Source organism: Cheilinus undulatus, linkage group 2 (assembly GCF_018320785.1).
Source record: "Cheilinus undulatus linkage group 2, ASM1832078v1, whole genome shotgun sequence".
NCBI classification, from domain to species: domain Eukaryota; kingdom Metazoa; phylum Chordata; class Actinopteri; order Labriformes; family Labridae; genus Cheilinus; species Cheilinus undulatus.
Window position 1 is genome coordinate 32,062,419 of NC_054866.1, and position 17,148 is coordinate 32,079,566.

At 39.5% G+C, this 17,148-nt stretch overlaps 3 protein-coding genes across 4 annotated transcripts; all 3 read right to left on the bottom strand.

Moving 5' to 3' along the window:
* Window positions 1–3,986: 3,986 nt before the first annotated feature.
* Window positions 3,987–7,419, bottom strand: dynll2a (dynein, light chain, LC8-type 2a). Of its 2 annotated transcripts, none has more exons than XM_041803105.1 (3): window positions 7,245–7,419; window positions 6,587–6,740; window positions 3,987–5,783 (listed from the first exon to the last, which is right to left on the bottom strand). In XM_041803105.1, exons 2-3 carry the CDS (start codon window positions 6,716–6,718, stop codon window positions 5,646–5,648), a joined length of 270 nt encoding a protein of 89 aa, XP_041659039.1. In that variant the 5' UTR covers window positions 6,719–6,740; window positions 7,245–7,419; the 3' UTR covers window positions 3,987–5,645. The 2 variants fall into 2 exon arrangements, with proteins under 2 accessions (XP_041659039.1, XP_041659029.1); XM_041803095.1 differs by having other exon boundaries at window positions 6,587–6,743; window positions 7,245–7,416.
* A 1,495-nt stretch (window positions 7,420–8,914) lies between these two features.
* On the bottom strand, window positions 8,915–11,821 carry srsf1a (serine and arginine rich splicing factor 1a). The gene is made up of 4 exons (XM_041803085.1): window positions 11,406–11,821; window positions 10,676–10,854; window positions 9,769–9,941; window positions 8,915–9,592 (listed from the first exon to the last, which is right to left on the bottom strand). Exons 1-4 carry the CDS (start codon window positions 11,591–11,593, stop codon window positions 9,395–9,397), a joined length of 738 nt encoding a protein of 245 aa, XP_041659019.1. The 5' UTR covers window positions 11,594–11,821; the 3' UTR covers window positions 8,915–9,394.
* Window positions 11,822–14,253: 2,432 nt separating this feature from the next.
* Window positions 14,254–16,977, bottom strand: aldoca (aldolase C, fructose-bisphosphate, a). Its single transcript, XM_041807259.1, has 8 exons — window positions 16,866–16,977; window positions 16,533–16,744; window positions 16,344–16,398; window positions 15,185–15,345; window positions 15,005–15,088; window positions 14,741–14,915; window positions 14,441–14,640; window positions 14,254–14,346 (listed from the first exon to the last, which is right to left on the bottom strand). The coding sequence occupies exons 1-8, from the start codon at window positions 16,975–16,977 to the stop codon at window positions 14,254–14,256; spliced, it is 1,092 nt and encodes a 363-aa protein (XP_041663193.1).
* Between the last annotated feature and the right edge of the window lie 171 nt (window positions 16,978–17,148).

Here is a 17,148-nt window from a genome sequence, read left to right on the forward strand (position 1 = left end):
AAATAAAAAACTGAAATATCACATTGACATAAGCATATTTTTTATTTCAACAAATTTTCCAAAAACAAAAAAATCAAAAATTCAGTTTTCACTTGTCCCTGGTGGCGTACTGTGTGTTGATATTATAAGAATAACTAGAAAAGCACTCGGAGAGCGCAGATCTCCACCATTAGCCCTATCTCCCAATAGTAAAGAATATTTTTTTAAAAATCCTGGATCCAGATGGTTCTTCCTTAGGCCATTTCTGACATTTCCTGAAAATTTCATGAAAATCCGTCCATAACTTTTTGAGTTATGTTGCTAACAAACAAACTAACAAACTAACTAACAAACCCTGCATAACCTCCTTGGCAGAGGTAAAATTGGTTTTTTCTTTTGGACTCTAGCACCAGGCTGTAAATAACAAAATGGAAAAAAGTGAAGGGTGTCTAAATACACTGTAAAACTGCAAAGACAATTTCTTCATGAACAAAGTAAACACAGGTAACTCCATGCTTAGTGAATTAACATAGAAAATACATGCAACAACCAAAAATTATTCAAATCAAAATCATCGCCATCATAAAAAGCATCAGCATCGGTTCTGATCAGACATCATAACCACTTTGGTGTAATGGTATTCTTAACTGTGCCCTCCTGAATATAAAATAGCTGTATGTAATGGTTACTAGACTGCAATTAAACAGTAACACAGTCAATAATCATATTATTCCCAAAAACTTATAATATCTAAAAGATCCAACACCAATAGTAACTCTGCCATGCAGATGGTAACACTGCATGTACACCCTGGCTTCACCATTAATTTACATGTTACTGATGTTGTTGGGCGTATTTTCACATCAGCTGAACCCTAGATTTTCTCAAATTTTCTTCCAAACATTTTTTATCAGTGAATGCCCACATGTTTAACTCTATCAAGCTGTGAAAACACAATAAGAGATGAAAGGTTCATTAGAGGTTCACTGACTCTATTTGAGATAAAACCGACTGAAACCTTAATGCACTTAGCCTGATGTTTAAAATGTATCCATTTTAATGACAGGGATATTATACTGCGGTTCATGGTCAAACCCATAAAAGGCATAAAAAAGAAGGCAAATTTGCCCTAAAACTTTAGTGAGGATTTCAGTGTCTAGTATTTCTGGAGTATTTTTCAAGCACTGATCTCAGGTTTTCTGACTAGAATGCAGCATGAGTGAAACATTGTACTTCTGGGCTGATTAGGTAATCAGCTTTACATCACACTGACTGTCACAGTTACGTATTCTGTGCTGCTCATCTCTGAGCGAAGGTCTCAGTCATTGCCATTGGCAGTTTCTCACAAAAGATCACTTGAGCTTCACTTCCTCACAGTAAACACAACAGTAAACCCGCACAGCATACATACGGAGAGGCCTTCAGGTTTAGAAACATGGACATACATGCATTATTCTCTTTATCATCAAACAGCTCATGCTGAATGGGCATCTGCTGTTACACAACTCAATTGTTGTTAAAGCTTCTCCACATCATAAACTTTGCAAAATTATTTCTTTCAAATAACCATTAGCTCTTATTTACTTCTGAAAAAGGCCTCAAGGTTTTTTGCTCTTATTCTAATCTTAAGATTTAATTAAAAGAATATTTTCTTTGATTTATGGCAATTTTCTTTCACAGTCAAATGATAGGGAAATTTCCTAGCATAACTGCCCTGAGTGCAAGGTAACTAAAATCCTGTAATTTCTTACAGTGCTGTGAAAAGGTATTTGCCCCTTTCGGATTCCTGATTTTTTTGCATATTTATCACACTTAAATGTTTCGGATCATCAAACCAATTTTTATATCTCACAAAGACAACCCAAATAAATAGAAAATGCAGTTTTTAAATAATGATTTTATTTATTGAGGGGAAAAAATCCAAACCTATCTGGCCCAGTGTGAAAAAGTAATTGCCCCCTGAACCTAATAACTGGTTGTGCCATCCTTGGCAGCAATAACTGAAATCAAGAGTTTGTGAGTCTTTCACATCACTGTGGAAGAATTTTGTCTCAATCTTCTTTGCAGAATTATTTTAACTCAGCCATATTGGAGGGTTTTCCAGCATGAACTGCCCATTTAAGGTCACACCACAGCATCCCAATTGGATTTAAGTCTGGACTTTGACTTGGCCACTCCAAAACCTTAAGTTTGTTTTTACTTGAGCCATTCAGAGGTGGAGTCGCTGGTATGTTTTGGGTCGTTGTCCTGCTGCATAACCCAAGAGTGCTTGAGCCTGAGGACACAAACTGATGGCTGGACATTCACCATCAGGGTTTCCTGGTAGACAGCAGAATTCATTGTTCCATCAATCATAGCAAGTGGTCCAGGTCCTGAAACAGCAAAGCTGCCCCATGATGTTCTTTTTATCAAATGCTGTGTTATTTTTACGCCAGATGTAACAGGACTCAAACCTTTCAAAAAGTTCAACTTTTGTCTCGTCAGTCCACAGAATAGTCTTGGGGGTCATCAAAATGTTTCTTCTAAAATGTGAGACGAGCCTTTGTGTTCTTTTCTGTCAGCAGTGGTTTTGGCCTTGGAACTCTCCCATGATGCCATTTTTGCCCAGTGTCTTCCTTATGGTTGACTCATGAACTCTGACCTTAACTGAGGCCAGTGAGGCCTACAGGTCTTTGGATGCTGTTCTGGGTTCTTTTGTGACCTCCTGGATGAGTCGTTGTTGCACTCTTGGAGTCATTTTGGTTGGCCGACCACTCCTGGGAAGGTTCACCACTGTTCCCAGTTTTCTCCATTTGTGGATTATGGCCCAGTCACTTTGTTTCTCATATGTTCTTAAATTTCTTTGGATCGTGGCATGATGCATTTCTTTTTGAGACCTTGTACTTCACTTTGTCTGACAGCTTTTATTTAAGTAATTTCTTGATTCTAAAAATCTGGCTGGAATCAGGCCTGGGTGTGGCCAGTGAAATTGAACTTGGCTTTTCAAGAATTATGGGTAATCACAGTTAACTCATGATTTAACAAGGAGGGGCAATTACTTTTTCCACACAAGGCCAGATAGGTTTGGATTTTTTCCCCCATTAATAAATAAAATCATCATTTAGAAACTGCATTTTCTATTTACTTGGGTTGTCTTTGTGAGATATAAAAATTGGTTTGACGATCCAAAACATTTAAGTGTGATAAATATTCAAAAAAAAAAAAAAAAAAAAAAAAATCAGGAATCAGAAAGAGGGCAAACACTTTTCACGGCACTGTTTCTTGTTTGTTTAAACAAAATCACTTTTGTATATTTTACAGCTCGTATGAATAATTGTTGTAAATTTCTATGCACTTTTGGTTTATACATGGTAAATTGAGTTCTAATCTGAAAAGGTGTGTCCACACTAAGCATCAACTATTTTGTGTTGCATTTCACGACTACTGGCCCTGATCACCTTTATCTTGGTCTGAAGCAAAGTATAGCTTCGAAGTTTAATCAAGGAACAGCAGCAGATATTAAGAACCAATAACCTAGTAGTTTTATCAAAGTTTCTTCAAGCCCTGTTTATTTTTTATTGAAAAGGGGAAAAAAAATCAACATTCAAATGAATGTAAAGGTACCTGAGTGAGCCAAAAGACTCATCTGCAGTCCCTTTACCAGAGAAAATTCTGTGCAGGGCAAATTATAGATTAGCAAAACTCCTGATTCACAGAGATGGGCAAATAAAGCTGTCCCCAGTGTATAAATCTTAGTGATCTGATAGGCATTTGTGATACAACATCAGTGCTTTTTTAGCTTCAGTCCCATTTGTGTTGCCCTGAGCAAATGAGTCAGTTTGTGCTTTTGTAAAACTACACGAGAAATTTGCTTCACTTTTGGTATGAACACACCAAAACTAATTTCTGAAAAAAGTCAAAATAACAGCCTTTCAATGAGCAGTTCTTCATAGTGTTGTTTTTAATTCCATGTCTGCCTTTTAACCCATTAAATAATGTTTGATGACAAATGAAAGGCAACAGTGTAGTAAGTCAACAATTAGTTTTTATTTTATCGAGTTTGTACGATTTTGGTTCTGTAGCAACCTACTGGAGAGTTCTAATGAAGTGCAATTGTACTCAAGCCAGTTACAGTTGAGAGCAATGACAGGCACACATTTTGTGCAAATTCAATAGCATTGGAACAGCTCCTACATATACACAGCAAAAATACATGCCAGAGGAAAACAATACTAAAATCAGTTTACATTGACAATAGTTAGGAAGACAATGTCGATCCAAGCTAACACAGAGACGCACAATTCACCATTGTTGGATTATGGGAGAATAAAACCTAGTTTAGTCTTTACTGATAAATGTTAAGTGTTATCCAGCTTCGCTTTGAGCTACCCTCTCAGAGAAAACATTTCTTCAGAGTCCAAATTTTGTGCATTGCCATCTGTCATTATATTGACGTGACAAAAAAGAAACCCTGAATCAGGGAGCTAGACAAATAGTACCACTGTTTGCTGTATCCTCAGAAGTCCTGGATAAAAACATCTTTACTTTCCTGCATGACTGGCAGGACACAAGCAATGCTAAAATAAAGGCCGGTGGGTTAATGCAACTAACAAGACGACAATCATCTAAAACACATGGGTCTTGGTAGTGTAGACTGCAGATGATTTTGTCAAAATCACTTTTCTTCCCCTGCTTTATAGCAATTACTGTGACAAGACACCACGTTGATTCAAATATCTACACACTAGTTAAACCAATTATTAAGCTTCAAAAGGAGCTTTTATTTGTGTCTCATGATGCCATCTGAAACGGTGAAGATCCTCAAAACATGCAAAACACAGTTTTAAAAGACTGAAATCTAGGTAGAGAAGGTAGCAGATTTTGGTAACCAGTCTGTGGTGTTATTACTCTGACGTTACAGGCGTTCTGCGAGTATGTGTGAGCTTTATTTGCTCCATTGTCCTTCACAGTGAAAAATCAAGAGCGGACTAACTAAAACACCATTGAAAGGATCGCACTGGCATGTGTTTGTTCCAGCTTGTGGTATGCTGACATCTTTTTTCTCAAAGTGGATGCTAAATTACCCTCCTGTCAGACATTATTCAAAATAAAGATTTTTAACATTAAAGGTTTTGCAATCAACCAACGTGTTTCCTTGAAATTAGTAAGACTCTGTAATAAAGGGATCTCATGCTTAATGTTCTCCTGAAGACCAAAGATGGCCTTAAGGGATCTCTTTCTACTTCTTTGCCCCATTTACTGACTTCATTGCATGACTGATGTTAAAATAGATAAACTGTTACACGCAGTGTGATTTGACCATCTAAACTGACGGATGAAGTCCTATAATCAGGGCTGGCAATGCCATTTGTGATGGAAAGCAGATGCACCACTACATTTTACGGCTTTCCGTTTTTATACAATCAAGGGCCACTTTGAAATCTTTTACAACCTAGAATTTGAACAGCATCAACAAAAACTACTTCAGTTGCATTCAAATGGCAACTACTGAAAAGAAAACTTACTGTAACATACATATTAAATAGTGTATAGTCCATGCAATTGCGCACGGCCGGTTTTGCATCATTATGGTATGTCGTTATTAGTGTATGAGAGACATCAGCCACCAGTGCATTTCCGATTTAGGATCAGGGAGACAAACTCTTCAACACCAATCGGAAAACTTCTCAGCCAGACTTGAAGAGCAAGATGGCCACCTGGCCCAAATAGAAGTAAATGAAATGCTTTGTCTCGTGGGTGACGTAGCTGCCAAAGTTCCTCCCGACGATGCAATGCCAGGTGGGGTTATACTTCTTATCAAACTCCTGAAAAAGACAGAAAAGGCAGTTATTAGTGAATGCAGGATCAAAATAAGGATCACTGGAAGAATCTAGAAATCCTCTATTGCATACAACGAGCTGATAACCAATCAAGGACTTTAGAGAGGTCAGGTCTGCCACTTTAAATGATCAATACCAATTTGATAAATTTAGTTAACTAACAGAAACTCATGGTAAAAGCTTAATTTATTTAAGCAGCTTTTTGGAAAAACACACTAAAACATGAAAATGTAAGGATTTGGGTTGTATCATTAAAAGGAGAAAACACCAAAATGTAAGAGCTTTAAATCAGTTAAAAATTTGCTATTATAGTCCAAAATAGTGGAAAGTAATCATTAACTGTGAAATGTTTTTCTCTCTCTTGATAAATGTCCAACTTATGAACTCAATTTCTAAAGCAGTCCTTCAGAATAAAACACTTTGGTAGTTTGACACAAATAGATAGCGCTACAACTTCATTAATTGCAGGCGACAAATAATTCTACTGTCTTGTATGCCCATGGTTGCCAGAAAGGAAACATGAAGCACATCATTCAAACAAACTTTGACACTTTGGTTGTGTCCATCATCAACTTTTTATGATCGTTAACAGTGCTTCTGGAGTGGATGGGCTCACTTTAGTAGTCATGGCCTTAGCAATTAAACAATCTCAGCTACCTTCCTGACTAAAGAGCCTCATCTACCCAGAAATAAATCTAAGACTTAAGAGGGGGCTTTGAACTTGCAGATCAGTGATGTTTGCAGAGCTGCACTTGAATCCGTCTATCTATCCTTTCTGTCCTTCTCACCTTCTTGATGTAGGCTGCAATGTCCTTCTCTATGTTGTACTTCTCCATGGCCTGGGTGGCACAGTCCACCGCGTCCTGCTGCATGTCCTCGGACATGTCTGCATTCTTGATCACAGCTTTCCTGTCAGTCATGGTTAGAGGATGACGATGGTGCCTGCTGGTGAAGAAAGGGGAGCGCGTTTACTCTGACGTACTGCACTGAAAATTAACACCGCACGTGGTTGATGATGGGGATGGTTTAGGCCAGCAAGACCATCGCAAACATCAGCCATACGCAGAAAATTGTCCATTTGACACCGCGTTTTCATTTCAATTGCACTGATTCATGAACTCACCTCGTTAAATCATATCAATACTATTATCTACACGATGACTTGAGCGTTGCATAGATTAGCTGCGAAACTTGATACAGGTGGAGTTAAATTACTTGGCAAAATCACTTTCAGATGAAAGCAGCTGCAGCATTAGGTAAGCAAAAGTATCAAAGTGTTTACAGCTAGTTATCTTTTCAGGCTCCTGTCAGTCACGGCAATACGCGTTCAAGCGCTAAAGGCGAATTACAACGAGAGCTTGTCTCCATAAAGAAGAGAAAGTCGAATCTGAAATGTGTCAAGACATGCAAGTCAAATCGTTTCACATATAAAAATCATAAACCCACCTTTTTTGAGACGACTGACTACTCCTCTTCCCCAAAACTCTGTATATTGCACAGATAGTGTGTAAAGGAGAGTTTGTTTGAGATGATGCTGCGGTTAATTGCCTTTTAAAGATTTACACAATAAGCATGTAGGCAGGTTGGCTCTCTGCTGTGCTGCTCCAAAACGCGGCCCGCCCCTCTGCTGCATGCTGTCCCCTGCTATTGGCCGAGCCGCAGCCTCCTCGCGTGTTGCAAGCGTTTTTCTCCAGCTCCTGTCTGCCGGCATCTTATTTCATCCCACAATGCATCATTCACCACTACATAGACCACTGACCGTGGGCTAAAAAAGAAAAGGGACCTCGATAGCGAGAAGGTATCGTTTAGCGGTTTGTGTGGGGTTTTCATCACAGCTGTAAGACACTGGAGCTTTGAATACTGAACATGTTTGTCTTATAAAGACCCACCAACATGGTCTTATCATTATTAAAGCTACAACTGTAGTAGCTGCTTCAATGCTTCCTTTCTGACGTGCATTATGGCTAAATGAGCACATCTTACGTGAAAAATTAAAGCCAAATTTGTTCATAATTTGGCCCAACAGTGACTGTCTACCATAGGTTTTTTCTCGAAGTTTCTGCCCGTTCTGTTTTTTTTCTTTTTTGGTTGCTAGCAGTTTTTCAAAGTGAATACCCTAGAGCTGAAAAGTATGTAGATTCATAAGTATGCATTCAGAAAAAATGGCATTTAAGTGACTTTCATGTTTCATTAAATATTTTAAGTTTCAAATAAAAACAAACTCGCATGTCTTTGTTCCAAAGTGTTTTATTGAAAATGCTAAGAGAGAAAAAGTAAGATTAAGCAAAGTCAAACATACAAACTACTCCCAAATAAAACCCCATCCCAACCTCCCCAATTTATAATTCCTTCATACCAGGCATCTACGACTCCATCCTTTGATCCAACTTCCTGGTCCTCAGTTTCGTTTTTCTCGTAAAATAAAGCCTTTACCACTGAAAAACTTAAAGATAGGCAGGGCGGGGGCCTAATAGGAAAAAAAGTTGCTCTGGGAATCCTGTTAATTAGTTCTGAAATCAAATTCATTTGAATCCTGGAAAAAACTGATCCCGTTCCGAGCATCCATCCTTGCCTATCCCTTCCCTAATCGATCCACTCATCCAGCTCCAAGGATTGGGATCCACTGAGCCACTCCTCCAATCAAAACCTTGAAATACCAGGAAGAAAATCAGAGGCAGACCGTTAGAATAAAATGTCAAGATTTTTGGGCCTATTTTTTTCCATTTTTGAGCACTCATGTCAAATCAAGTAAAAAATGCCAATGAGACAAAAATCTACCACTCCCTAAAAGGTAAAACATTTTAAGTTCAAAGTGGAAAGCTATGCAACAGAAGCAGTGATTCAGATTTTTACATTTGACAGCAAAGATTTTACACTTACAGCACAACACTTGATCTAGGACTGCTTATTCTGTCACAGGCCAGAGTAGCGTGTTAAAAATTGTATATATAACAAAGTACAGCACATATGGCTTTGTTAAATGTGACATGCATGATATGGCAATCCTATCAAAACGTTCAATTTATGGAATATGAAGCGTACCATTGCCTCGACCTGATTGCTCCTCAATTAGATGTCCTATCCTGACCATACAAATGAAATGTGCTCCACAATCGTTTTATTCCAAATCACTTTAATCCTTCTCTTCAGATGTCTAAAGGAAGACACAAGGGTAAAATACAGTTAAGCATGGGCTTCCCATCCAAACAGCCCACCCCACAAATCCAAAGATAGAAGCTGTTTAATAAAAAAAATAGAACAGAACTCATTTTCAAATACTTGCAAAAACATTGAGTGCATGTTATAACTCAACATTTTTGAAGTTCAGCACAGCACATTTCTATTGTTGCAAAAAAATTGTGAGGACAGAGAGAAGAAGAGAGAGAGGGAAAAACAAACAGGACAAAGCAGCTGGAGAGGGGTGGGGTGGAAGAGGGTGGGTGGGGGTACATCTACATACCAAGATCATCCACAAGGACATCAGGACAATGAAATGCAAAAAATTAAAAATCAATTGCTGACATCTGGAGGAACTCATAAAAGGTAAAAACAAGAGGGAATACATCAAAAGGGCAACACATCAATGGTAGAAAGGTTTAGGAACGGGAGCGAGAGCGGCTGTGACGAGGAGAGTAGCGGGGAGATCCTCTGCCACGGCCACGGGAGTTGCTGCGGCTGCGACTGGCGCTGCGACTGCGGCTCCTGCTGCGGCTGCCACGGCTTCGGGAGCGTGATCTTCCGTAACTTGGGCTGCGGGGACCATCTAATTTCACACGAATGTAAGCAGTCTCTCCCTGGCGGACACAAGAGAACTTGACATTGAAAAGACAACATCCTTCCTATGATTTAAGTACCATAGATGGAAATGAGGGGCCAGGCGCGCTTCAAACACGTAGCACTTCCTGAAGTACTCACCTTAACACAGCAATGACACATTATCCATGACAATTGATCAAATCAGTGCACATACCTCATGTGAGCGGAATTTGGTGTTGTCCAGCTTTCGAACAGCATAGGTCATGTCTTCTTTGCGCACAAACTCTACAACTCCAGTTCCATCTCTGAAAACGTCAGCATAGCACACATCGCCTGCCTCACGCATATGGTCCTTTAGGTCCTGCCAGCTGCCACTCTGAGGGAGTCCTGACAAAGGGAAAATTATATAAGCTGATAAATAAGTACTACCCAGATTTGTTTATATGTGCAAATAATAATAGAAATTAGCACTGGGTTTAAAGGAAGGCAGTTTCAGAACCTCTCACCATTCAAGTTAAAACACACTTATGGAGAGCTTGGTATAACAGAGCAACACTCCACAATGGTGATGTGAAAGTAGCAGGAAAAAATTATTTCATACTTTGAGTGAATTAGAAATCATCTGACCAAAGTCCAAAGACTATTATTGGCTTACTAGACTTATTGCCACCCAGTAACATTTATTTTTGATCTATGGTCATTGTGCTTATCTTAGTAATGAAAGAATTATCTACATCTTATCAGAACGACAAACTTAGTGAAACTCTACAAAGAACATGCACTGAATAGACCGTTTACATATTTTCCAGCTGGTAACATTGATAGATTTCAGCAGCACCTATCCGTAACCGTGAATGAGGGTACAGATTTCCACGCGTAGAAAACATTGTCTATGTGTTCAAGCATGATCCGCATTTAAAAATCCACATTTTAATCCATATCTATAATGAAACAGAGGCCAAAAGTAACAAATGTGTGCTCATTGATAAACCCTTGAGTGCACAGTGGATGGAATAAAATATGTGCTCAGAAAGCAATCATTCACTGAGCAATCTAAACATCTTTACAAACAACCTTGGTGTTTAAGAGTCCACTAATCACTAACCAAGCTGCTTACTTACCAGATACAATGACCCTGTACTCGGAGCGTCTAGATGGGGGTCCATATCTGCCTCTGGGAGCCCCGCCGATCCCACCGTAGCTGCCTCTTGAGCCTCTGCCGCTCCGAGGAAACTCTACCCGCAGCCTGTAGCCATCGTAGTCATACCCATCGCGTCCATAGACTGCGTCATCTGCATCCCTGATGAAACAAAACCAAGCCAAAAGACATCTTTGAAGCATAAGCGGGGGTAAACGAGGGTTATCACATGTAGAGACCGCAGTCATGACCAGTCAGCCATGTTAGCAGCTAGCCTGAGCTGGTTTAATTTTGCTAATCCGTCTTGTGCACAAGCTCAGAGAAATCTGAAACAATTTTATTTGAATCAAGCACGGTGCTGCAGAATTAAAATTAGAGTTTCTAGGGACACGACTAAGTGTTGTTTACAGGTCAGACACAAGGCAGAGTGGGTGTTCATGTTATCTACAGGGACCAAAACTATCGCTAAAGACGTGGTGCACAAACAAGATGGGTTTATCTTTAAATTATGAAATATGAACCAGAAATAAAAGCACTATTAAGCGTATCATAATATTCACATAAACACACCAACACCACTTTTGGTTACTAAATAAACATGAGGACCAGGGAATAGTCTGAGCCCGCGCGTAACGGGTCAAGCACGCGACTTGGTTAGCCTCACAATGGGGCTGCCTCTGGCCTATCAAGCTAACGGCTAGCTAGCCTCTCACCTGGGGTCTTCAAATTCAATGAAGGCAAAAGGAGGGCCTCCTCTCCGGTTCTTCAAGTCGATATCTCTAATTGTCCCGTATTTGTAGAAAACGTCTTCCACATCTTTGGTGCGAATATCAGGAGGAAGATTTCCCACGTAAATTCGGCAGTCGTTGTTTCCAGCGGGGCCTCGCACTACACCAGACATCGTTGCTAAACGCTAGCTAGCTCCTTAAACTAACGGTGTACTAAGCGATGAAATAAGACAATAATAACCTGAAAACTGCAGACCAGTAACGAGACACGTGTGAAATTCGCGGCCTTTTTTACGTTGTTATTCGCAGATTAGTCTGTGGGTAGACAATAGTCCCGAGGAAGCGCCCCCTGCCTCTGTTTCTCTAGGATCCGCGCTCCTTTACAGCTCCTTTACATGAATACCGGAAACACTGCAGTCACAACTAACGCATCCGCCGTTGAAAGTAGTCCGCCATTTCAGCAGGTGTAGTGATGGCAGAAAGGCTTTTGTTATTAATAAGTGATTAAGTGAGTAATAACATATACCAACTCGAGGATAGTCAAATAAGGAAAAATGTTGATTTAATAAGACGAATAGTGCACATCACTGAATAAAGAAAATAAAGTAAATGTGTCAAACGGCTGTTTTTTATGTATTCTCTGGGAAGATTGAAGGAGCAATAACAAAAAAAAGAAATGAAGTCTTCAATAAATTATTTATTCTTGAGAAAGATAATATTGTTAACATGGCATGTACATATATGATGTGTGTTAAGGTGACCGTTTTATCGTTAATTTGCAATATATTCAAGGTACAACAGGCAAGTCCCATTCAGCATCATCACCTTTGTTCTTGACTCCAGGGGAAAAATGCTGAACAGCAGCAACAACAACAACAAAAAAATTAGAATTTTTTTGACTGAGTAATTATAAATCTGACACATTAACAGCATTAGGACACTAACAGACACTGACACCCAGTTATTTTGATGGAAACATAACCAGGATACAGTGAAACCGTTTGTGTTTAAGAGGTGCCAATTAACTACTTTGATCATTTTCTTTGGGAATAAAGAATTCTAAACCCTTTTTATAAAACAAGAAAAAAATCACACCAGGTTTAATCTAAGTGCTTTTATTGTTTAAATGCTTACATTTTAACAAACTCAATTAGAGAATACTATACAAGATGACAACATACAGAAAATATCTGTGTTGTAAGTTATTAATTGTTCTTAACTCTGCCCAGGTCTACAGACATTGAAGATTAGTTTGAATCTAACAGTGTTGCAATATTTCTGAACAGTTTTTATACTAATATAACAACAATAATATTATGAATTGCTCATCTCATTTGTTTCCACATACAATATTTATGGTCATCCACCAAACATAAACAGCTGCACAGAGAAAGATGTTTTTTAATAACTGAAGTAAGCCTAAATCCATAGAATCAGGGGTAAATCCCTGTATTCACATAGTTATTAATTTCTCCTGATGTTAAGCTCCATTTGAAAAGCTTAAATGCTGTTGTTAAGGCTTCTAAATTACACATTGTAAGAACAATTTAGGAAGGATGATCCTAACCAGTTCACAGGTGTCTCCTGTTTAATGAAAACCAGAAGGTATAAACTAACTGACATCAACCAATAAATTACTCAATATCCGATACCTTTACACAGCATTTAATGTTAGCAATCAAACATTATTCCTGTTTCAGACTGTATGCATGTTTGTGCTGTCACAGCCCTGTCTTTCTTTGTAAGTTTACCTCAGCAAATCTTCCCTCAAATGACCAGATTACTAACACCTTAACTGAGCTGGAGAGAAAAAAAAGCAAATCAGTCATTTTCTCCACGGAAATGCCTAATCGGGCTTTTAATTTGAAAAGCACGAATAAGAAGTGAAACCACACTGTGTTTATTTCCTGTGATATATAGACCTATGTAGGCATTCACACCTGCTAAAACAAGGTAAATATGACTCTCTATATAATTTTCCTGTCTGTTTAGCTTAGAGACTTGTGCACCTTGCTGTAAAACTAGGCAAACCTTCTGTTCTCAAAAATTAGCGGGCAGTCTGAAAGCTCTGAAGAGTTCACATGCACAAAAATCAAGCCTTGACACAGCTGTTAAGCAGCAGTACACCCAGTCTGAAACAGCCTTACACTAATGTTACATAGCTGATAAGAGACTTCCTAGCTAACACTATATTAGCCCAAAGTACTCTCCTGGTTAACTTGATATTAGCAAAGAATTTAAGTCTAATATTTGTATCTTGTAACACCGAGCTTACAGGCACTTCTTAGCTAACACAATATTGGCCAGTGAGTTGTTGAAACTTATGTTAGCTGTATTGAAAATGTTCCTAGGCTAGTGTTTTGCTGACTGTGATGCTTGAGCTTGAAATGCAACCTGCTGTTTCTCTGGATTCTCAACATGTATAAGGTTTGTGTTGCAAATCCAACAAATACAGGCAAATTTAGCAATTTTTTTAGTTTTTTAGAAACAACGAATTTTGCTGATACACAAACTAACACAACCAGATTTTACTTTAGCAGATTGTGACATTACTTATTTTAGTAAGCATTAAACAAAGGGCTCAAAAGTTTGACATATTACTTGCACAAGAGAAAGTGCACATTTCTAACAAAAGTAAAGAAAACACATTTTCATTACCATTAAAAATACTCAAGGCCATGATCTGATTGTCCACATCTGTCAAGGCAAGAAAATAAGCTGTTTGCGTGTAACATAACCGCGAGTTTCTGAATCCAGATATTACTTAGTCATCCACATTACAGTCATTACAGTTAATTCTTGTTGCCTCTTGAAATGTTAATCTAAAGACTGATCAGTATGCATGGCAGGAACCATAGATGTGCTGGCCAACCTCTCCATAATGATCACCACACGTGTACTTCCCCTGACATGCCAGACTATTCGCCTGCAAACACACACAAAAGTGGAAACACTGGTTAGTAGGGACACAAAGAATCACATCAGACAGACCCATGTGTAGGAAATAACGCTTGACATGCCTCGGCTCTCTTGATGAACTGCTCTGTGGCAGCTTTCTCGTTCTCTTTATGTCCTCTCCAGGCTCTTAGTGCAGACGCCTGCAGGGCTCTGCCAAAGGAAAATGTCAGGATCCAGGGTTTGGCCAGAGGGCAGTTGTTGATGGCGTTGAGGTGGATAGAGGCCTCTTCTTCACTCTGCCCACCTGACAGAAAAGCCACTCCTGCAGGTTGGGAAAACACATATTTATACTTCAGTGTTATTCCTGCACACTTCATCCACATTCTTAAAATATCTCTAGACACGACAGCCCTCAGGCTTACCTGTGACTGCTGGAGGAACGGTGCGGCGCAAGGTGGTGATAGTTGCCATAGCAACCTCTTCTGGGCTGTATTTGGTAGGACAGCTGTGTCCAGCAGTGACCATGTTGGGTTTGAGGAGAGTGCCTTCAAGGTACACATGATGGTCCAACATGGCCTTATACACAGCAGACAGGACCTGAAACAGAGAGTTTCACTGAGCTGAGGCTGAAAAACTTTTTTCTCACGTTTGCTTATTTTAGTAACAACCATGCTCATGCAGCCCACCTTCTCAGTGACGTACTGGCTGCGTTTCAAGTCATGATCTCCATCAGGTAAAATCTCAGGCTCAATGATGGGGACGATGCCATGCTGGATGAAAAAAAGAAGATATCAGAACAATACAGATACCTGAGACGTGCAGCAATGTATAAGAGAGCTATCTCATTAACAGCATCAAGCTCTGACCTGTTGGCAAATACTGGAGTAGCGTGCAAGTACATTTGCATTTTCTGCAATGGCCAGTTGAGAAGGATTGACATCACTAATTTTGAGAACACAGCGCCACTTTGCAAAGACAGCTCCATCCTTTTTGTACTGTGCACAGCGCTCTGCCAAACCATCGAGGCCTGCAGAAGAGGCAGAGAAAACCTTCATATAAAATTTAGTTATACAGTACCTATAAAAAGTATTCACCCCCTTGGATTTGTTACTATATCACTGATTTTATAACTAGATCATGGTAGTAATATATTTGGCTTGTTTGGCTAAAAAAAAATTCTTTTTAATGTCAAAGTGAAGCAGAGGATTTTCCAATATTTTGCTGCATTCATTTCACTCTCTACCTTTACAAGCTGCTCAGGGCTGGCTGCCAAGAAATCCCCACAGCATGATGCTGCCACCACCATGCTTCACAGCGGGGATGGTGTGTTTTTGGTGATGTGCAGTGTTTGGCATCTGCCAAACATAGCGTCTTGCCTGATGGCCAAAAGTACCCTTCGGGTCTCACCAGACAAAAGAACTTTCTCCAACCATGGAGTCTCCCACATGCCTTTTGGCAAACACTAGTTAAGGTTTAACATATTTTCTTCAACTTTGGATTTCTCTTTGTCACTCTCCCATAAGGCTTTTGATGGTCAAGAGCCCAGGCACGAGCTTCTCTAGTTTCTTTGATCAGTTTGTGAGGACAACCTGATCTAGGCAGATTTACACATATTTCTTCCATTTCTTGATGATGGATTTAACTGAACTCCGGGGGATGTTCAGTGCCTTGGATTTTCAATAACCTTCCCCTGAGTTGTTTGGAGTTTTCTTTTGTCTTCACGGTGGAATGGTAGTCAGGGATACTGATAAACTAGTCACTGGACCTCACTGATTGAGATACATCCAGACTTTGTTTGACACTGTGATTGCAGCCAAAGGTGCATCTTCTAAATGCTTAAATGAAGAGGGTGAATATTTATGCAGTCACTAATTTCATATGACATATTTTAATCTAATTGACATAACTTTCTAGAAATCTGTTTTCACTTTAACCTTAAGAGTTTAACAGTAAAAACATCTCAGGTGGTGAATACTTTTTTATCAGAATTGTGTGCATCATAATGTGAAACTGTTTTAATCTGACCTTGTGTGGTGGTCTCTCCAGAAGTTCCAGCGAGGGGGACAACACCCTTGTCAACCTAAAGAACAGGGAACAGGGGAGTTAAAGAAGTCCTACCAAATACTGGATTCCATTTAAATGCATCCAGGAAACATTTGATTTCATAGAGTTGAATAATCAACAATGAAGTTGTTCAGTTCTAAACTGCTGCACCTTGATGCCAACCATGATGCCCCTGTCCCTGATCATTTTGACAAAGGGAACACCGTTATCAGAGTGTTGGTACAGCGTCTCATGGAAGAAGATGACCCCTCCAATGCAGCTGTTAATGCGATCGTCTGCACTGAAGAGAATCTGCCGGAACTGCCTGCGGTTCTCCTCCGTGTTCTCCACGCCAACCTGTGCCAGCCGCTTAGCCATGCTGCCTACAGGTTACATATTTGATCCTTGATGTTAAAAACTATTGGAATGTACAGACTTCATTCATAGGATATCAACAGCATTTATATTTCCGTAGTTTGAAGAAATAAAACTGGTGTTACAGACCCACAGACTCATCAGCAGCCAGGATGCCCTTGCCTAGAGAAACTATGCGTAGAGTGGTCTCATGCAGCTCCCTCTTCTGGGCCTCCGAGAGTGTAGGAAAGTGGTGCGTCATTGTAAGCCGTTTTTCTTTCAGCCTCTGGCTGGAGAAAGTGATCTTATGATTGTATTTTACACACATTAAAACAGCAGATATACATGACCTTTATTAAGACAGGAAATTACATGTTACATCAATGTTTAAAGTGTTCCTACTGCATTAATGCAAGTAGTTACTCTATGAAAA

Coding starts and splice junctions, on each gene's coding strand:
- dynll2a (XM_041803105.1), bottom strand. CDS start 6,718: ATGACTGACAGGAAAGCTGTGATCAAGAATGCAGACATGTCCGAGGAC. Junction 5,784..6,586: donor TTGCAGCCTACATCAAGAAG/GTGAGAAGGACA, acceptor TGTCTTTTTCAG/GAGTTTGATAAGAAGTATAA.
- srsf1a (XM_041803085.1), bottom strand. CDS start 11,593: ATGTCTGGTGTAGTGCGAGGCCCCGCTGGAAACAACGACTGCCGAATT. Junction 10,855..11,405: donor ATTGAATTTGAAGACCCCAG/GTGAGAGGCTAG, acceptor TTGTTTCATCAG/GGATGCAGATGACGCAGTCT. Junction 9,593..9,768: donor CCAAATTCCGCTCACATGAG/GTATGTGCACTG, acceptor TGTGTCCGCCAG/GGAGAGACTGCTTACATTCG.
- aldoca (XM_041807259.1), bottom strand. CDS start 16,977: ATGACGCACCACTTTCCTACACTCTCGGAGGCCCAGAAGAGGGAGCTG. Junction 14,641..14,740: donor CGTTCCTCCAGCAGTCACAG/GTAAGCCTGAGG, acceptor CCCAACCTGCAG/GAGTGGCTTTTCTGTCAGGT. Junction 14,347..14,440: donor AGTTCATCAAGAGAGCCGAG/GCATGTCAAGCG, acceptor GTGTGTTTGCAG/GCGAATAGTCTGGCATGTCA.